At 37.7% G+C, this 22,032-nt stretch overlaps 1 protein-coding gene across 4 annotated transcripts in view; it reads left to right on the top strand.

Moving 5' to 3' along the window:
* Window positions 1-12,016, top strand: part of ABCD3 (ATP binding cassette subfamily D member 3) — a 103,033-nt gene extending 91,017 nt beyond the window's left edge. For 2 of the 4 annotated variants that reach the window (XM_025379096.1, XM_025379105.1), the window contains 3 exons: window positions 4,779-4,883; window positions 7,826-7,882; window positions 9,738-12,016. In XM_025379096.1, the coding sequence (XP_025234881.1) occupies window positions 4,779-4,883; window positions 7,826-7,882; window positions 9,738-9,815 (240 nt within the window). In that variant the 3' untranslated portion in view covers window positions 9,816-12,016. The remainder of the gene's footprint in view (window positions 1-4,778; window positions 4,884-7,825; window positions 7,883-9,737) is intronic. The other 2 variants (XM_025379086.1, XM_025379113.1) reach the window with 1 other exon arrangement.
* The last annotated feature ends 10,016 nt before the right edge of the window (window positions 12,017-22,032 follow it).

Raw genomic sequence — 22,032 nt, forward strand, 5'->3', positions numbered from 1 at the left:
AAAAAAAAAAAAAAAAAAAAAAAAATCCATTTTTGTAAATCTTTTTTTTTTAACCTTAAGCAACTATGCCCCTTTCTCAAATTCCCTGAGATCTCTAGAATATTGATCCTTCCCTTTTCTTACAACTGATCAGTCCTTTTCTGTCTCTGCCTCCTTTACTGTCCAGTACAGACTTCATAATCCAGGGTATGGCCTATAGGAGATAAGATATATTTCTTAAGGAATGAACAGTTCATCCCTTCCCCTTAGCTTCCTTTCCCACTTTTTGTGTCATCCTATTACCTAAATCCCAACCCAATTATTTGCCTTGGCAGTTCTTTGCCTTGGCACTTCTCTAACCACTCTTCTGAGCACAGCTAAAAAACATCAGATGGGCTCACAGCATGGCTTAGCAATCATTTTACTTATTTTTATCCTCCTCTCATTTTTCATGAGAATCATTTTAAAACTACCAATTTTGGGTTTTCTACCCCATTACTTAACCCACTGCACTTGGCAGAATAACTTGCCTTCTACTTCTCAAAGAAGATAGGCTATTATTTCAGTTCAATGACAGCTAATTTTTATTGAGTGCTGAATAGATGACAGACAGTATGTCAGGCACCTTACACAGGTGATCTCATTTCATCGTCACAGCAGTACTGTGAGGTAAGAACTGGCAATGCCACCCCTCCTGTTTTGTTTTTGTTTTTTTTCTTTGAGACAGAGTCTCATTCTGTCACCCAGGCTGGAGTACAGTGGCACGATCTCAGCTCACCATAACCTCTGCCTCCCAGGTTCAAGAGATTCTCCTGCCTCAGCCTCCCAAGTAGCTGGGATTACAGGCAAGCACCACCACACCTGGCTAATTTTTGTATTTTTTTTTAGTAGAGACGGGGTTTCACCATGTTGGCCAGGCTGGTCTCAAGCTCCTGACTTCAAATGATCCGCCTGCCTCGACCTCCCAACGTGCTGGGATTTTACGTGTGAGCCACTGCGCCTGGCCGAAATGCCCCATTTTACAGAGGAGATTGAACTTCTGTACAGTTCAGTAACTGGCCAAGCAAAGACAGCTAGTAAATGTTAAAGCTGGTGGTGGGGGCTTTGTCAGGCTTAAGGCAAGCAGTATGGCTCCAGTGTGCATATGCTTATTCACTTTACAACAAACTTGCCCAACCTGCAGCTCACGGATGCATGCAGCCCAGGGCAGCTTTGAATGCAGGCTAACACAAATTCATAAACTTTCTTAAAATATTATGAGAATTTTTTGTGGGCGTGAATTTTTTTTTTTTTTTCTTTTTGAAGCGGAGTCTTGCTCTGTTGCCCAGGCTGGAGTGCAGTGGCGTGATCTTGGCTCACTGCAAGCTCCACCTCCCGGGTTCACGCCATTCTCCTACCTCAGCCGCCCGAGTAGCTGGGACTACAGGCGCCCGCCACCACGCCTGGCTAATTTTTTTGTATTTTTTGTATTTTTAGTAGAGACAGGGTTTCACTGTGTTAGCCAGGATGGTCTCGATCTCCAGACCTCATGAGCCACTGCACCCAGCCGTGATTTTTTTTTAAGCTCATCAGATATCGTTAGTGTTAGTGTATTTTATGGGTGACCCAAGACAATTCTTCTAATGTGGCCCAGGGAAACCAAAAAATTGGACACTCCTGCTTTACAACTTTCTTGTATTGTGGCATTAAGTAGTTGACAACATAGTGGGAGAGAGAGACACGTGATGAGAAAATGTCCATGTCATGTACTAAGTGTGAGGAGGGAGGTATGCACAGAGTCTTTTGGGAGCAGAGAGGAGAGACATTGGTGGAATGCCCTCAGATAACCATTCCTCTTAATTAAGTGTGTGCTGCTCTGTCCTGACCTTCCTACTTCCACTGTCTGTGGAAGATGTGTCATCTTTCTTGAGAAAGGCTAATATCTCCATCTATGTTTATAGACCCTCTGTCTTCTGACTTTATCACATCCTTTTCCTTCAGTTATGTCCCCTCCCTCAGCCCCCACCTACATTTAACCTCTTCTAGTCCTTCTCTTGCAGAAAGACATTTTTCAGGTCTCTTTGATCTAAAAAGCAAACTCAGCCTTAGCCAAAGCTTCCCTGTGGTCTGTACCTTTCATTTTCTGCACAGTTGAACTTCTTCATAGTCTATACTTGCTGCCTCCCCTTCCTCACCTCATGCAAATAGGTGGAAAGCTATTTTAGTCATTCATTTATTAGATATTTGAATGCTACCCATATATAAGTATTCAGTACGTAGTAGTGATTAAAACAGTCTCTGCTTTTCTACATTTTTTTTTTTTTTTTTTGAGACAGAGTCTCACCCAGGCTGAGTGTTACCCAGGCTGGAGTGCAGTTGCACAAGCTTGGCTCACTGCAACCTCCACCTCTCAGGTACAAGCGATTCTTGTTCCTCAGCCTTCCAGGTAGCTGGGACTACAGGCATGCGCCACCATGACTGGCTAATTTTTGCATTTTTAGTAGATACAAGGTTTCACCATGTTGGCCAGGCTAGTCTCGAACTCCTAGCCTCAAGTGATCTGCCCTCCTCAGCCCCGCAAAGTGCTGGGATTATAGGCATGAACCACCATGTTCTGCCCCAGCTTTTGTAAATCTTATAGCTTAGGCAGATAGACAAAGACAAATATACAATTCACAATATATGAAGTGCTTCAGAGGTGTTACAGAAAGGACCCACTTGGATTGTGGTTAGGGATGAGGGTAGGATTGCCTGAGAATATGACATTATAAGCAGAAATTTGAAAGCTCTAAGGAGCAGAGTAAGGCATTTAAGACATACGAAAAGAATGACGTGTGCTTAAGCCTCTAAGGCATAAGGCACCTTGTTCCTAGCAGTTGAGAGGAGGTGGTGTTGGCTAGAATGTTGAGATTAGAGTAAATAGGAATAAGATCGTGCAGGTCTTGTAGACCATGGTAAGGAGTTTGAATTTTAAGTGAAATGGGAAGTTGTTGAAAGGTTTTAAGCCAGAGAGTGAAGTTCCCTGATTGACATGTGTGAAAGATGTTCTCTGGTTATATGGAGAGTGGACTGGAGAGGAGCAGCAGAAGTGGTAGGAGCTTACTTGTAGTCTATCCAGACAGGAGATGAGTGTGCTCTGGGCTAAGGGCATGTTTGTGGAGATGAGGAAAAGGGAGTGAACTTGAAACTTCACATTTCTTACTTGAATGGACTTTTTAGTTCATTCTAAAAATAGTGGTGGGAGAGTGAAAGGGAAGAGGAAAAGGGAAGGACCAGACCAGGGAGGACTCCTGGCTTTCTAGCTGGAACAACTGTTTGATAGTTTATTTGCTGAAGTGTTCAAGATTAGGGAAGGGAATGGATTTTAGAGGGAAAATCTAGAAATTACATTTGAGTTTTAGACTTTTAACATTTGAGAGTCTTGTGAGATACCCAAGTAAAAACTCGAATAGGAATTTTTATTTTTAATTTTTTAAATGTGTCAAATTTTAAATTTTTGTTTTTTGAGATAGCATCTTGCTGTTTCAGCCATGCTGGAGTGCAGTGGCCTGATCATAGCTCACTACAGCCTTGACCTACTGGGCTCGAGCCCTCCTGTCTTAGCCTCCTGAGTAGTTGGAACCACAGGTGAACACCATCATGCTTGGCTAATTTTTTTTTTTTTTTTTAAGTGGAGATGTGGTTTCCCTGTGTTGCCTGGGCTGGTTTCAAACTCCTGATCTCTAGCAATGCTCCTGCCACAGCCTCACAAAGTGCTGGGATTATAGGCATGAGCCACTGTGCCTGGCCGAAATTTTTATATATCTGGAAATAGAGAAGTATGAGTGAGAGATGCATATTGCAAGTTTATAGAATGTAAATACTATTTGAAATCAGAAGATTGGATGAGAGCACTGAGAGATAGAATACAGGAAAAAGAGAAGGAGACCTAGAAATTAGCCCTAAGGAGCTCCTGTATTTAATGGTCAAGTGGAGGAGAAAGTGCTAGAAAAGAAACTGAAAAAGGATCCTCAGAAGTAGGAGGAAACTTACGTGCATGGTTTCAGTATCACTTTCTCAAGAAGAATGGAGTGGTCTTCTAAGGAGAATGTTGCAGAGAAGATAAATTAAGGATAGAAGACTGCCCCACTGGTCTTAAACATGGAGATCTTTTCAGGGGGCAGATGACAAAAATTGGAATATCTGTTACACAAAAGATCAGAATAAACAGTCCCCAGAAAATACATGGGAAAAAAAGTGTGGGAAAATGTTCATCATTCCTGATAGTCAAAGAAATGTATGCTATAATTTTGATATTAATTTTCATTTATAAAATTAGCAAAGGCTTAAAAAAATGAGCACAACCAGAACTGACAATGGGGATATAAAACAGGTACAATAAAAAATTATTGGTGAGAATAGTAATTGGTACCATTACTTAAGCAATAAAATATTTAAAATAGAGACCTTTTTGCATCAGAGTCATCTAGTCTGAATTCTGAGATTTGGTTAAAATATGTATTCTGTAATCTTATTTGTTTAGTGAGCTTTCTTTAATACTAGTTTGAAACTCCCTCTCTCATCAGTCTTAAGTTTTGTGTTTTACTCTGAGCAATTAATATTTCCCATGAAGTACATTTTTCCCTTTGTTAAGGATGACAGTGAAAACAGTTATGTTTATATTGTTTCTATTTCTGGGAAGTAGGTATTTTGAATTAGAATAATTTTTATACTTTTGATTTACAAGACTGCAAATGCATATTTAACTTAAGTTTGTTTCGGCTTATTAATTTTAGGTCTCTGCCTGTGTTTTACACAAAAAATTTTTTTTTATGCTTCAGATGGCAAGATTATTTTATCATAAACCCCAGTTTGCCATTTTGGACGAATGCACAAGTGCAGTTAGTGTCGACGTGGAAGGCTACATTTACAGTCATTGTCGAAAGGTAAGTGTGCAGGTGCTCAGTTTGAGAAGCCATGGCCTCTTTCCTAGTGTAAACTGTGTCCAAATCTGTCCAAAGAGAAGATTCCAAGTCAAAAAGTAACACAATTTCTACCCAAAGATTTCTTGTTTTAATAAAGATTTAAAACATATGAGTAAAAGAAAAATAATTATAAATACAATTCTGTATATAATCTATATATAGAAATAGATTTAAATATGTTGTTTTATATCGCATTAATATTAAATATGTTGTTTTATATCTCATTAATATATTAGCATTAATATATTAGTATTAATATATTAATGAGATATAAAACAACATATTTAAATCTATTCCCCTTTACCTCATTACTTATACTCAGAGTTAATAAATTGCACTTTTCTTAATTTATTCCATTAACTCTGTCTAAAATTAGGGTTTTTTTAAAATGAATAAGACTCAACAATAATTATTTGGCAATTTTTAATTTATTCGTTTTATTTTCTAGCCTGAGCACTATTTTACCAAAGCTGCTTTTAGTAGCCAAGTCTGAGGCTGTCTTTATTGGTTCCATTCTTTAAGTAATTATTCAGTAGTATCAATTTTCTTTCTTTTTTTTTCTTTCTTTGAGAAATTGTTACCAACATCTATACTGTGGTTAAATTTGGGAACAAATGTAGTATATCCTAGCCATTTTATAGTTTCTATATAAGTAAATGAGGTAGATGAGGATTTTTAACATTTTGTATTCGTTCTTTGGGAGTTCTCAATAAATAATAAAGGTCATATTGAGTATATATAGTATGAATTCCTACTATTAAGCCCTGCTAAACCAGAATCTGCATTTTAACAAAATTCTAAGATGATTCAAATGCACATTAAAGTTTAAGAAGCACTGGTGTGATGATAAAAGAATAAATTTGGTATTCTTTGCAGAAAGATTTTAACTACTGATTTTATCTTGTTAATGATTTATTTTCTATTCTGAATTTGCCTTGGTAATATATAATTATACATTTGTTCATGTTGGTTTTCAAATTTCATAGGTATTAGAGATGTTTATGGTATTCTCATATACATAAAACCATGTAGTCTGCACTTAATTCAATAACATAGCGGCTCTTTGCTGGTAATTTTGACCACGTGATTTCCTCTTATGCCCTAGGTATAGGCTTGAAATCCCCACAGAAGACTGTATAAATTCTGTAAAACATCAGTTCCATTTAAAAGAAAATTCATATGGGGCCTCATTGATAATTTAAATTACTGTGATAGCACTTAAACATGTATAAACATGAAATGAGGTGTGAACTCCTTAAGCCTAGAGCTCTTTTACAGCTACAAAATTAATATAAAGTTACACATTAAATACAGACAAAACAAATACAGTTTCAAACTTGCAACATTAAAGAGACCTATGATACCATTTAGATGAAACTAAACCAGTGGTTTGGGATTTAACTAAGGAAAGATAGAATCTGAGGTTCAAATTTTATTATTTTGCATTTTGCTTTTTATTTTGACATATACTCCATATATTTTTTATATCCTCATATAAAGAATGTGTGCATTAAGTAGATATCTAATCCAACTATTGTAGAATCATGAACAGAGAAATAATACCTGAAATGAGCTTTGAAAAATCAGAAAAGTGTGGTATGGTTGAAATATATGTTTTATTAATACTGATAATATGTTTATTTTATTATGCAATTCCTAACCAATTTAAGTTCCTTTTTAAAGTGCAGGCAAACACATTTGAAGTTTTATGTTTTATCACTTTGGCAATCAGAGGTGTAAATACAAACTTAGGAACTTCAATCTCATGGTAAAAATGACCCAGAATATACTTATAATGATCTTTTAAAAATTATCATCAAAATGAAAATGAAATTAAGAAACCATGGTAAAAATTTCCCAGATTCCCTAAGCATGCATTTGCCAGCCTTGAGTGATCCACTTGGAGGAACAGTGACCCAGAGTGGGGTTTCTCGGTCTTGGCACTATTGACCTTTTGACTGGTAATTCCTGGTTGGGCAGGGCTGGGGGTTGCTGTGCACTGGAGGATGTTTAGAAAGCATCCTTGGCCTCTACCCATTAGATGCCAGTAGTACTTTCAGTTGTGACAATAAAAATGCCTCCAGTCATGGCCAAATGTCCCCCCAAGGGACAGATATCACCAACCTCCCCGCCTTGGTTGAGAACCACTGATCTAGAGCAACTACAGCTGTTATCTATTAATGTTTTTGTTCTGTTTTGTTTTGTTTTTGAAAATCTGAAGTACAGATCTATAAATACGTATTCACAATCTGAAATCCAGAAAGTGCTTAAATTCAAAACATTTTTCATAATTTTGTAGCAAGTTCACTGGGTAAAACTTTGCCTAAGCTAACAAAAAATATTTAAACTCTATTTGTCTCACTTAATATCAGTGTCCATATGTGTTGCTGCTGAAACATTTATGTGTTTAATTACAAAATTCTGCCTCAGAACTCTCTGGGGGTGTTAAATAATACATTTTCAAAATCTGAATTCCAAGACACATTCCAAAACAATAGTTTATGGTAGGGGATTATGACCCTGTATTTGAGAAGCAAGTTGACTGTCAACAATGCTATACTGATCTAATTTTTCCTGATTTTGACCTTTGGCTATTTTTATCCTTCTCATATTCCTCTCATATATTTTTCACAATAAAATAGGAGACATGCTAGGAGATATGTTTTTTGCCCAAAACAGAATAATACACTTAATGCCAGTACCTGGTAGTTTTTATTATGTGGTTGATGGCCAGTGTTTTCCATTGCTATAAACATTTGGCATCAGTTGTAATTTTTTTCTCATTGACACTGCTTTTTAACTTTAATCACTGAAGACAGTCCTCTTAACAGCTTAAAGTACATGGACTAGTTTAATTTGTGACTCTGTTATTGATTAAACCTAAATCATTTTCTTTGTATTAGGTTGGCATCACTCTCTTCACTGTGTCTCATAGGAAATCTCTTTGGAAACATCATGAGGTTTGTATTTCTTTCATTGAATGGTACAGCGAAATTTTATTTTCTTTAAAATAAGAATTCTGGTGAATATGGTTTTAAATTTTATGGTTTGTATTCCCTTAAACATATGTCTTAAGGAGAAAAGGCGGTTTTATTTGTTTTATAAAATAGGATTTTCTTAAATATTGTAGTTGTCGGTTTTGAAAGCAATGGTGTAACATTTTTTCTCCAGTTTTACAAGTGACTCTTATCTGTTAATAGTAACTGACTAAACTTTGCATAGTCTTATCACAAATATGGTGAAGTAAACTTTTCTTATCCAGAAGTGACAGAGGAGAAAAAGTCTTAAGAAGAATTAGATGGCAAAAAATTTAGGGGCATTTTTAATAGAGGTCAGGACTACAAGGGGGAAGATTGAGTAATGTCAGCTATGTTTATCAATGCACTGTAGTAAATAGGATTCATTAGGTAGTGACTATAATTTACAAAGATATTCAAGTGAGGCTTACATTGGTGCACGTGTGTTACTTGTTCTGTTGCTTCAGTAGTGCCATTCTCACTATGGCAGTTCTTTTCAACTCTTAATGTAAAATGCTCAAAACCTGGAAGTAAACCCAGTTTAATTCTCTTTATTTTCTTTCCTCCTCCCTCCCTCCCTTCCTTTCTTCCTTTCTTTTCTTCTTTCCTTTCTGTCTTTCCCCCTTCCCTCTTTCCTTTCTTCTCTTCTTTCCTTCCTTTTTCCTTTTTTTCTTCCTAAATGATATAGAAATTTTAGGTAAAAGCAAGGGTTTGAGAAAAATTGGAATAATGGTAAGGGTATCTTGCTACACAAAACACATAACCTGATTAAGGACCCTTTTTTTGCCAGATACTGAGCTAAGTGTCATAAGGGATGCAAATTAATTACAGTCTTTACCTTCAAGAGCTTTAGGATGTAGATGATAGTCTACAAGTGATAAAATGAAGAGCATAGGATTTGAAGTTGGAGAGCCTGGGTTCAGGCACCAGTGTTTCTAGCCTCAGTTACTTCCTTTGTATAATGAAGTTATTGATCCTTACCTGCCTATCTCTTAGCTTACCATGAAAATTAGACAGGTAGCCTATATGAAAGTACTTAATAAAATTCAATGAAATTGTATATAACTGTATGACTTTTAAAGATAGCTTTTATTATTTTATTGCATATTATAATTTGTCAGTTTTTCATGAGCTGAACAAGAAATTGAATAACTAGAAATGAAAGCCCTTTAAAATATAGCCAAGCCTTTGTGTTTTCTCAGAAGTTCATAAATATTATAGCCATAGGACATTGAGAGGAATTGAGAGCATCTGGGTTTCACTTTCCTCTTCTTTTGGAGGTATAGACAAGTAGCAAAATAATCATCAGGCCAGTGATCATGTGAAGGAGGGGAACACAACTAGAATGAGAGGGGCCGGGATAGCTAAGAAATAGTAATACAGAAAATGGAAACTCAGAAAGCTTTCTGCAAATAAGCCACTAAATAAAAACAGAAGGCTTTGTAACTGCTGTTGTGTCTTCAGAGGTTAGGATATATAGGCACTTTTTATAGCTCTTTTTCCCCTCTACTAAATTAAAAACAAATAAAAAGCCTTAAGCTAGAGATTCCGAGCTGATTAGGAAATCAGGCTACAGGAAGCAATACTGACTGACATATGGAACAGTCCTGCATTTAGCACAGTTTAACCTACTGGTAGCTGAGATTCTTGGTCATGGAGTTAAGGAAGCATTCTAATTTGTGGGATGCTTATAGATTTAGCTCCCTTAAAATAATGAGGAAGTCTGTATTTTACTTTTCATAAAGGACAGTACTGTATTCACTTAGTTACTGACTTTTTTCCCCCTTCTTTCCCATAGTACTACCTGCATATGGATGGCAGAGGCAACTATGAATTCAAACAGATAACAGAAGATACAGTTGAGTTTGGCTCTTAGAGAAATCTGGAGAACTATACCTGCTTCAATGAAATAATTACAGAATACACTTAGAAATGCAAAGTACATTGTAAAATAAAGTTGAGCTTGGTTTTTTTTAAAAAAAAAACAAAGCAACAAATTAACTAGATATAGAATAATGGAGAACAAGTTGTTAAAACATTTAGTATTATATAGGATATTGCTAATTGTGTATATGTTGGTTTAATTATTAATATGTACTAAGAATGTCCTTATTCTTGTGGTTAAAAACCTGCCTAAATTAAATTGGGCTTCAATCACTGTAACCTGATTCATCCTGGGATGTAAACCATTTGAAGTCAGCTAATTGGACTTTTATGGCTCTATCTTTTCCTTCAATGAAGAACCCTATTTAAAACCAGGTTATCATTTGTCCTGTTCCAGCCAGGTAGTCTTCAGTTTCATTTTCCTGTGCCCCATGGTAGTTGGAAACAAATCATAATGTATTATTTAAATGTATAACATTGCATAACAGCATTTATTACACAGTGGCAGATTTCTTTAGCTGCCACAGTAATACTCATTCCTTGTGTGTGTCTTGGGTGCATTTAACTCCAGGAAAGCCATTTTGATTTTCCTTAACTAAATGATAAATGTACCCCTCTCAGTCTGCAGTATTGAGTTGTTTAAAGTATATGTGCAGTCTTGCTTACAAGGAGGGGTTACCATGTATCACACTAATCTTCCCAATGTTTGGGATATTAAAACACAAAGTCCTTAACATGCCAGGCTCAAGGTCTTATGGGAGTTTTAGATTTTTTAAAGAATTAGACAAATTTGTGTGTGTTAGAAGCCCATTTATTAGAAGTGTGGTGGTTATTTGGTATTAAACTCCAGATGAGCCATAGGAAGGCACTACATGAAGTAATGCACTGAGTGTGCAATGTTATCACTGTCTTTGACTGTGATTTTATGTTTAAAAAGTATGTTCTAAAATTATTATATATACATGGGTGAATTATGTTTCCGAGGCACTGTTTTATCTCTGTGAATCTTGAATAACTTTTTAATATTTGGGTTATTATGTTGAACGATCCTAAGAGAAGATGATTTCAGTTCATCAAAACATCATTAATGACTTTATGTATTATTTACCCAGGGAGAACTGAAACTGAGTATAATCAATAAGCTAGATATGAAATCAGTTTCTCAAACTGAGCTTCTGAAAGGGGCATTTTATACTCTTGTTTCTGCATAACTGGTTTTGTTTTTTTGCAGAATTAACTATAACAATCACTGGCTACCGAAGTAAACTGATGTACTGAATTCCATAATACATAACATTCAGTTTTTACCACTTCTGTTTAGCAAACTTGTATACTTATTTTCTGTACAGATTTAAAAAAAAAAAAAAAGAAAACAAAACTCAGATATCCTATACAACTTTTGCTTGTTCTTTTTATTCTGGTATCTAAATACTGAGAAGTTCATTTATAATTCAGCCTTGACTTGAAAACATACATAGTTTAGTCTTGACTTGAAAAACACAAAAATAAATTCAGAAAATGCTTTTAGCACAGTGTCTCTTTTTTAAAGTTTTGTCAAGTGTGGTTTTTAATTGAATGAATTTCTCTGTTAGAAAAGTTCAGTAAAATCTGTGTACCTGACAAATGCTACCAAACATCCAGGAGACTTTAAAAGATACTATTCGTCTTGGAAAATATTTTAAGGCATGGGGAAGTTTCAGATTTTCAGATTTCTGGATTACCTTAAACCTACTCGTAGAAGTATTCTCCTAGCTGCCTTATAATTGCTTTTGTTATGATTCTTGCCATCAAAACAACAATTTGGGCTTTTTTTCTTAATTCTTTTCTTTTTTATGTAACAAATATTATAGTGCCTCACCATTTGAGACACAGAGGAAGATCCTTCTGGAGAATCACATTATGTAATGGTGGTTCTTAGAAGACCCACAATAAAGAAATCCATTGGTTCCAAAACGTGATTGACCACGGAACATCTTTTTCTACATAATTCCTATGAACACCTTCCAGAAACTACACTGGGAAATGGTAGTTTAATCCGAAGAATAAAGCAAAGAATAAGAACTTTCATCCATGAGCACCATGCTGCATACCAAGACATATCACTGTGTTCTCATAACAAGTTTTTATGTAATGAGAAGTATGAAACAGCGATGGTAGTTTGTTTTGCATTAATAGAATAAAATATATCTAGCATTTGTCTCTTTCCCCCCTTTCTGAATGATTAACATTTGGCTTTAAACCGGTGATACGATAGCATCTGTCATTACCTTATGTAAAGTTTTAACTTTTAAACTTGGTGTTTAAAATCATAATTTGTGCTGAGAAGCAGGATGAATTTTCTTCTAACAGATGGACTTTGACATTGTTAGCTGCAGGAAGCTGTCTCTTTTTTTTTAAACCTACGTTAGTGATTTTTCCTTTGTGAAGAATTGGAATGTTCTGACCATTTCCATATACATAGCATATGCATGTCACTTTAAGAAAGTGCCAAAACAACTGAAAAGCAATCCCCTTCAAACCTTAGGAACAATGATTTTAAACTCTTCTAGTTGGTGTAATTGCATCTCATTTTTTTAAACAATATGCCTTCATAGCTATTTCTTGGTTTATCAATTTTAGACATTCCCTACCACCTTTTTTTCTGCCACATCCCCTCATAGAGTTGAATCATTTTTTAAATGTGTAAACATATTATTGTAGTATATGTACAAAAACGACAAATTTAGGCTCTGAATTTTTAAGAAAGCGTACACACTCGTAACCACACCCAAACACCAAATGAAATAGAACATTGTTATAGCACTAAAGGCTCCTTCTTGTTCTCTTCCAATTATTAGCTCCTGACTTCTATCACATAAATTGGTTTTGCCTGTTTTTGGACTTTATATATATTAGATACCCTTTTGTGTATGACTTCTTTCCCTCAGTATTGTGAGGCTGATTGATCCATGGTAAGTGTCAAAATAGTTCCTTCACTTTTATTGCTGTGTAATGGTTAATTGCAGACCATCCCTGACTTAACAGAGGGTTCAGCATAGAAGTTTTCAGCTTTATGATGGGTTTACCTGGATGTCAAGTGCATTTTTTGACTTAACGTATTTTTGACTTACTGTGAGTTTATTGGGATGCAGCTCCATTGTAAGACCAGCAGCATCTGTATGTGAATAGGCTATTTATTCCTCTTCCCTTTGATGGGCATTGTGTTGTTTTCTGTTTGGACCTGTTAGGAACACTTCCTAGAAATATTCTTATGCATGTCTTTGGGTGCACATGTGTGTGCATTTATGGAATGGAATGTGTTCAGCTTTGGCACTGCCAAAGTTGTTCAGTTTTTACACTGCCACCATAAGCGTGGAAGAATTCTGGTCTTCCTAGTCCTTGCAAAGACTTGATATTCCCAAGTCTTTTTAAAAAATTTTTATTTTTACTTAATGTATGTTCAGCCATCATTGTGGTTTCATTTTGCATTTCCCTGATGACTAATGAGGTTGAACTCATTTAATGTTTATTGGCTATCTAGATGTCCTCTTTTTTTTAAGGTGCCTATTTAGTCTCTGGGCCCTCTTTCAAATAATATTCTATTATTCCAGATATTCTATATTCTGGATATGAATCTTTTATTAGATAAATAATATCAGACAAATTAGACTTTAAGACAGTGAGTATTTCTGGAAATAAAGAGGGACACTTCATAATGATAAAGGTCAGTCAAACAGTGTAACATTTCTTAATTTGTATATACCTAATAGCATAGGCTCAATCATAGAAACTGACATAATAAGGGAAAATAGACAACCCCAATTTTTAGAGTGTTACTTACCATTCCTGACTTAACAGAGGGTTCAGCTTCCAAGTTTAATTCCATGATGTTTAATTTCTTTGAAAATTCTGTTAACTCAGGTAAAGCTCTTTTTGCTAGTTCTTAGAGTGGAATAGCAAGCTCTGGAGTCTGGATTTGAAAATGCTTTTCAAAAGTAGCAGTTATTCTAAACAAAAATAGTTATAAGCAATACTTTGAAAGCCATCTCTCTCTCTTAAAAAGATAACTGGTGCAACTCTAAATAGCCAGTCAGTTTGCCAAGTGACTGACTGGAATGCTTGAGGCAATACAAAACTCCAAATTTTGTCAAACACATTTATTTTTGGCATTATCTATGACCAAGATTATGTTTTAATGATGCTGGCATGCCCTCTTCCTGGAACACTTTGTACTTCCCCCCACCTTGCCTGGTTAACTCTGTGTCCTTCAGCTGAGATTGTAGGTAACCCTTCCAGACCCAAGTTAGGTGGCTCCAGGTAAGTTCCCCAAAACACCCTACTTTACCTAACATAATATTTATGTTCTATTGCAATTGACATTTCACTCTACAAATACATAAGCTCCACAAAAGTTGGAATTAATATGTTTCATATTTTAATCAAATCCATAGTGTCAGGCATGTAGTAGGTGCTTAGTACTAGAATAAATTACTGAACAAACGAGTGAATTCAAATGCATAAGTATGGTTCTTGCCAAGGAAATGACAATCCAGAAAAGGGGCTACAATGGGTGGACAACCGTTTTGTACAATAGTAAGAGTTAGAAGAGTATAATAAGGAAGTGGGGAGAATGCAGTGGGAATCCAGGAAGAGGAAAGCTCCTTGGTGAGATCCAGGAAACATTACAGTCTTGCTGAGTTGGTAGAAGCAAGGAGCATGATCAGTGGAATCAAGGCAAGAAAGCGTTTGGTCTTTAGTAAGCTGTGGATTAAGACAGAGGTCCTCAAAGTATTGTCTTTGAAAAACGTGTAGTATTTTTAATATGATCACGACTCTGCCTTTTCTTATGGCTTGGATTCATAACTTGCTGATATTTAAGTTTAATACATTTCATCTTCTCAAGACTGTGCAGTTCTATCCATTGGTGGGGTGCCTGTCTCCCTTTTCCATCCCACCTCCGTTACCCTCTTTGTGAAGGAAGGCATAGAGAGCAGTTTCCTAGACTTCAGTGTGCATAAAAACTACCTGGAAAATGCAGATCATCATTCATTAGCTCTGGGATTGGGCCCAAGAATCTCGATTTTTAACTAGTTTTCAAGTGACGCTAAAGCTGTTGTCCCAGACCACAGCTGAAGTAGCAGGATCTGGGGTGGGAGCTCTGGCTATGGACCAGAGAGGCCATCACAGGTAGAGTTGCAGAAATCTGCAGAGTATTCTTTGGGTTCATTTATTCAGGCTTCCGTTTCATGTTCCTTCATTCTTAATCACTTACGAGTCTTTTGGATTTTATTTACAATTCCTTCAGTTCTTTTATAATCCAGTCTGTGAACATTTCAGTCGTCTATCCTTCTCAGGAACTCAAGATGGCGCCACAATCGTAGTTGTAAAGGACGCTTCCCGTCCCAAATGACGTTAATATATGCAAGGGAAAAAGCATTTCCTGCCCCTCTGAGTGTCTGTTGCATCTCTTATTCTCCAGCCTGAAATATGCTTGGAGAAGACAAATTGCTTTGCAAATGGAGCATAGTTTTTCGGTTGGTTTTTGAAAATCAGGCTGGATGAAGATTGTCATGTCAAAAAATGTTTTCTTAAAACTCCTTTAGATCCCTATTTTTAAGATTTGTTAAATTGTATATATTCAAGATGAATTTCAGCTTCTCGGTTTTAAAATTGCTGGATTATTAATTTTCATTTCACCCAGAAATACAGTGATTTTAAAGTATTAATTATTGATACTTTAATAATGTATAATCATAGGATTTAAGCGAAAAGGGGCTAAAGATCTTAGACCAATGAGCTCACCTGAAAAAAATAGGTCTCCCATTTTTGCTTAAACTGTCTTGAGTTTTTGTTCCTTGCAACTGGAAAAATCCTAACAGGCTCATATATAACAAACTTTATAGGGAGTGTGCAGTCTACAGATGGAGAATCTTGTCTATGCTCTATGTATTCTTAATTTGTTTTGGCTTCAGAGCAGGTTGCATTCTGATTTCTCCAAGGCCTGGGAAGCACCATTTGGGTCTGTGGCTATTTCCAGCCTCTCTGCAGTAAACAGTAAACACATATTGCTGATTGCAGTCATTAATAGGCAAGCCAGTGGTTCTCAAACTTCAATGGGCATTAGAATCACTTGAAGGGCTTCTTGTTAAAACATTGATTGCTAATTCGGTAAGTCTCCAGTCAAGGTCAAGAATTTACATTGCTACCAAGTTCTCAGGTGACACAAATGCTGCTTTGAGAACCATCGGATTAAACTAAATGGAATAAAGCAATGGTTTGGATGCATTCAAGAAAATGAACAAAATTTCTTCAGAGAATCAGATATGCACACAAGATTTAATCTTTGCCACCATGCAGATAGCTTTTCTTTAAAAGGAAATAGTGTGGCTTAAAAAAAGAATATTAAAAATAAATATGGAAAATTGGGCCCCCAGGCATGGAGCAAAGTGTAGCAGGATGAGGGGCATGTCAGAAAGGCACAGGGGTCTGCTACAGAATGGCAAACCAGCATGTGTCTGGATTTAGAAGAAAAAAGATTCCTCCACCTTCCCACCAAATCCCCTCACAACAGCTGATGAGTAAAATTCTACCTTTACTCTCTTACTTTTTTTTTTTTTCATTTTAAGAATGTGACTGTTGATAAAATATTATGAATCACTGACACTTTAATGTGAATGATTTTTAAATCCTTTCATTAGTTGGAATGGTGAAATGGTGTCCTTTGAAATATCCATCTATGGCCATGCTTAGTGGTTCACACCCGTAATTCCAGCACTTTGGGAGGCCGAGGCTGGCGGATCATTTGAGGTCAGGAGTTCAAGACCGGCCTGGCCAACATGGTGAAACCCATTTTTTTTTTTTTTTTTTTTTCACAAAAAAGCCGAGCACAGTGGCATGTGCCTGTAGTCCCAGCTACTCAGGAGGCTGAGGCAGGGAATCGCTTGAACCTGGGAGGGGGAGGTTGCACTGAGCCAAGATCCCTCCACTGCACTCCTGTCTCGGCAACAGAGTGGGACTCTGTCTGAAAAAAAAAAAAAAATTCCATCTATGTTTTTTTCCGAGGTCTGTCTTGATCCTTGACCCTTTTTCCAATTTAGTTAGCTCAGCAGTTCTGTGATCACTGTCTCTGGAAGGGATATGGCAGCTGAAAGCAGAGAAAAGTGGAGTCTCCTGCGGTTCAGGACAGTGTGAACAGCAGGACTAGTGCATAGACCACAGATTTAAAAGAGAACATGGCAAAGAGTAGGACAGAGGCTTCCCCACCCCAGCCTGCCACTCTCAGACTTGAAAAAGACTTCCCAAGCTGAAGGGAGAGGTTAGAGGGGAAGTGGAGGGATCTAGAGGGCAGTTACAGTGGTGACGGGATGTGCACTTGAACACAACTCCAGTGGAAAGGTAGGTAATCCAGAGGGAGTCACCAAATAGCTTTGGATAGTTTCTGTCATCTGGTGGAAAGGAAGCCTAAATTTAAAAATCACGTGTTAGAGAAATGAAGAAAAATACTGCTACTGTGCCCGTGGACTCTGTACTTCTCTTTGTATCACTATAGGGCCTCGTGTATGGGAAGTCATGAAGTCTCGTGGCTCTGGAGTAGGAAGTTGCGCTAAACGGTGAAGGGCTCGACAGGAGGCTCCTGGTGCGTGCACTGGCCGGCGCTGAGCAGCCTTTTGGTCCTCATGCTCCCATTGGGTGCCCTTCTCTGGAAGCCAGCGGGACTGTAGAAGGAAGGATCATTCCTTCATTCACATCCAACTCTTCTTTGAAGCCTTTGTGGATCCCCACAGAAGAATATGGTCATTTCCTCCTTGGACTCCCAGAGAGAGAGAGAGCTGGTGAAGAAGAGCTGGTGGAAGATTGCTCTAGATCCAGTGCGGGGCCTGGGATCCCTACTGGTCAGCAGAATGAGAAATGAGTTAGAAACAGCTAGTCACAGAGTCAGGGAGAGCCACGGTAAGCTAGAATCCGGGAGCGTCCCTGCATTTGTCTCTCGCCGCCTCTAACCATGATGACCAAATGGCTACTGCTTCACTTCTCCTGTACAAATCTTGTGAAAATATCTCTTTTGGTTAACTATAATCTAGAACCATACAGGGACCGTGACTCTGGGAAACGTAGTTCCAGATTAGCCAAACTGACACATTATAAAATTGCTCATAGAATCCTATGAGCATAGAAAGCTGACAGCAATACCCATTAAAACATAATTTATCATTTGTAAAAGGGTTACTTAGATGTTGCGAGGAAAATAGACTGTAGGGGAGTAACTGTGGGAACAGGAGACCAGTTGGAAGGCTATTGCGGTCATCCAGTGAGAGAGGAGAGTGGCTTGAAGTAGAGAAAGAGCAGAGGAGGTGGCCTTTGGAAATGGGGTGTATTTTAAAGGTAGAGATAGCAGGCTTAGCTGATGGATTGAATGTGGCATGGGAGAAGAAAGAGAAGTCAATGATAACACCAAGAAGTTTTGGCCTGAGCCAATGGTGGCTGTTTCTTAAAATGGGAAGGACTGGGGGAGAAACAAGTTTTGGGTTTGGGAGAAATTAAAGATTCTCTTTGCATGTATTGAGATTAAGATGCCTGTTAGCTATCCAAGGAGAGAGTTTGTGTAAGTATTTAGATCAACAGTGCAGCTCTGGAGTTCGGAAAAGAGGTTGGGAGCTGTGACATGTATTTGGGAGTCATCAGCATCTAGATATTATGGGCATCTGGCATGATAGAGCTTGATAATAGAGCCATGGACTTGAATATATTACCTAGAGAGTGATTATTGATAGAGAATGAGAGAATGAATGAGAACTAATTATCTTAGTTCAAGCACTAAGATAATCCAATATTTAGAAGTTGGAAAGAAGATGGTGTCCAAGAGGGAATAGGAAGTTAAGGAGGAAATCCAGATGAGGGATTCCAGGGATCAAAGGAAATTTGTTTTTTATAAGATAGAAAATAATACAGGATGTTTACCTTCTGCTAGGAATGATCAAATAATACGGGAGAATTTATACGGCTGGAATGAAGGGATAATTTTAGGGGGCAGTCATTAAATAACTGAAAAGGCATGAAAATGAAATGTTATTTTACAGTATAAATTCACATTCTAGGCACCTTCTCTTTCTGTTTATATTCGATGGTCAGTGCTTATACAGCATGGTAGGGTGCTTTTGACTGCAAGGAACAGAAAAACTGACTCAGCTCGCTTAAATAATTAGTCAGGTGATGTCCAGTGAGAAGTCCATGGGTTGGACTTTGAGCAAGGCTTGATCTAGCAGCTCGGTGCTGTCACCAAAGACTTCACTTCTGTTTTCTTTTTTTTTTTTTAAGCAGTCCTCTATAACATGTCTCAAAGAGTGATTACAAACACATGTGAAACAAATGTGAAATTCGAAGGTCTTGCCAAATGAATGAAAAGCAAAGACTTCACTTTTTACCATTGCTCTGCATTGCTCTCCAATATGTCAGCTCCATGTAAAGCTGGCTCCCTTTGTGGTCTCAAGACGGCTGCCAGCAGCTCTTGTGGCTACGTCTCTTCATTATGTTCAAGAAAGAGCATCCTGCCATTCCCAGAGAAAGCCTTGATATACACTCTTCTTGGGCTTGGTTAGGTCACATACCTACCTCTAAACCAATTTTTGCAGCCATGAAGAAGGAATGTGCTGACTGGCAAAGCTGGAATCACCTAGATCACAGTTGAAAAGCAAGGGCTGTGGGAAAGGAGAGCATAAGCATTCATTCTAAGTATCTGAACGAAAGTCAGACGACGTCATAACAGTAATCAACCTTCCAAACAACTATTGGAGGAAAATCACACAATTAAATACACATGTCATAGAACAGATTAAAAGAGCATTTGGGAATGAGTTTATTCACCATTTGATGAATAGAGATAATTGTTTAAGGGGCAGTTCCTTAGATTATAAGCCATCAGCTGTAACTAAGCTAAAATGTGTTTGGATTTCATGAGAATTAGTTTCTTATATGTAAGCCAAATTCAGTTAATAATTTAACATTGGAAAAATATCTTTAGAATGCATGAAAGGGCTGGGCATGGTGGCTCACGCCTATAATCTCAGCACTTTGGGAGGCCAAGGTGGGTGAATCACTTGAAGTCAGGAGTTCGAGACCAACCTGGCCAACATGGCAAAACCCTATCTCTACTAAAAATACAAAAATTAGCCAGGCGTGGTGGCTTACACCTGTAATCCCAGCAACTCAGGAGGCTGAGAAACAAGAATCGCTTGAACCTGGGAGGCAGAGGCTGCAGTGAGCCGAGATCTCACCACTGCACTCCAGCCTGGCGACAAAGCCAGACTCTCACAAAACAAAACAACAAAATCAAAACAAAACAAAGAATGGATGATAGTTTGGTTTACTAACAATTAGCTCTATGGGGTACATTACTGGTCAAGTAATGAAGTATAATTTGGTCCACTGGAGGGCAGCAGTTTCTGGATAGCAGCCAACAGTCTGTAGTATGGTTTCTGCTCCAGTGTCAATCACAGTGCTGATTTTTAGTAGCGGCTGGTAGGTCTCAGCACTGCGGAGGGATGTGGCAAAGTAGGGAGTGGTTAACATTTGCTGTGTGGAAGCTTTCTGATTATTGCAATTCAGCCTCATTCCCATCTATAATGAATCCCTTCCTTGTGATCAGCCAGATTCCTTATTAGTACCCAGACCTGTTTTCAACCTGCCAGTATTTTCCTTAGTGGAATAATTCAAATTCCTTAGATAATGAAGCCAAGAAATTACATAATGCTATAATTAATCCTGGCAGAGAAATATCTGGATAGGCACCTTCTGCTGTAGCTTGTTTTGCCTCCTCATGTAATGCACTAAGCTCTTTGTCCCAGGTAGACCCATGTGAACAGGAATTCGAGATAATGGTTGAAGCACCCTTCCTTGAGGACGTGCCCCCATGCCAGTTTCTCTTTTGTTGACTCTGCTGCAAACACATCCCTTTTCTCTGGTATAACAAAACACTACAACAGTGCAAGATTCAGCCTCTCCAGCATCTGCGTTGATGGCCAAAAACAATAATAATAATAATAATAATAATAAACAAAACCAACCAAATAAACCAACCACTGGTCTGTTTTCCATAATTTCTCCAAAATGGCTATCATTTTTATGAGGATATCAAAGGTTTGTTTCAGGCATTCTTCCTTAGGATGTGGTGTTACATAAAACAGTTCATGCTTGGAATTTTATTGACAATGTTCAATTTCTTTGGTGCAAAGGAACAAAATGGACTTAAAATGTATTACTAGCTAGGTAGTGAGCTGAGGCTGCTCATCTGAATGCTTGTTCAATTTCTTTGCGGAACCACTTCTGAGTAGGCGTGCCATCTGGTTGTTTTTCCTAGATGGTAACAGTGCCCCCTTCCACAGTGGGAAGCAAAAGTAGTTTTGTGGCCCAGTAGGTGCCAAGAACCTTTTTCATCTCTAGTTAGAATCCTCTTTTACTACAGTTCAGAGAATAAGGCTGTTTTGCATTTGAATGGATAACTACATTCTAGAGATAATAAAGTCAACTCAAATCAGCCATGACTGACTGAGTCCACTGTGCAGTCACCCTCAAAAGCTATAAACCATGAGCTAGGCCCAGTCCCTGCCCTCCAAGAGCTCTCGATCTAGCTTGCTTTTAATTGACTCTAGAGATCTCATTCCACTTGTATCTCTCTCTATCCTATATTGTCCTTTTACCTAATTTTCTTTCACTACAATCATCCCAAGAATGTTTCTTTTTTTCTCATCTCCAATTAGTCAAACTACTGCCAATGGAAAGAAATCTCTCCAAGTTTGCAGTAGAGAGCATTATCTTTTCCCTTTCCTGTAAGACCACATCCTTGCCCCATCATGTGCCTTGTGGTGACTCCAGTAGGCAAAGTATTGTCAGGCTTGGTCACTTGCTTGGGGCAGCAGCATGTGAACAGAAGTGACAATGGGCCCGTACAGAGCAGAAGAGTAGGAGATGGGCTTAAAGCTTGAAGCTGTGGTTGCTGGTTTCTACCAGTTTTTTGTTTTTCCCTCTGCCCTGACCTAATTAGGGCCTTCTCCATTGGTTTGCATCCTACAATGAGAAGACATTGAGAAGAGGTGCAGTCAGCCTACAGTCACCAAAATGTATTGTAAGTGAAAAAGATACGTTGTTATAAGCCACTGACAATTTTAGTCATTTACTGTAGTAGAGCTAATACAAACACCAAACCATACATAAATAATAAATGGAAGATCGAATAA

The sequence above is a fragment of the Theropithecus gelada genome, chromosome 1, assembly GCF_003255815.1.
Source record: "Theropithecus gelada isolate Dixy chromosome 1, Tgel_1.0, whole genome shotgun sequence".
Taxonomy (NCBI): Eukaryota; Metazoa; Chordata; class Mammalia; order Primates; family Cercopithecidae; genus Theropithecus; species Theropithecus gelada.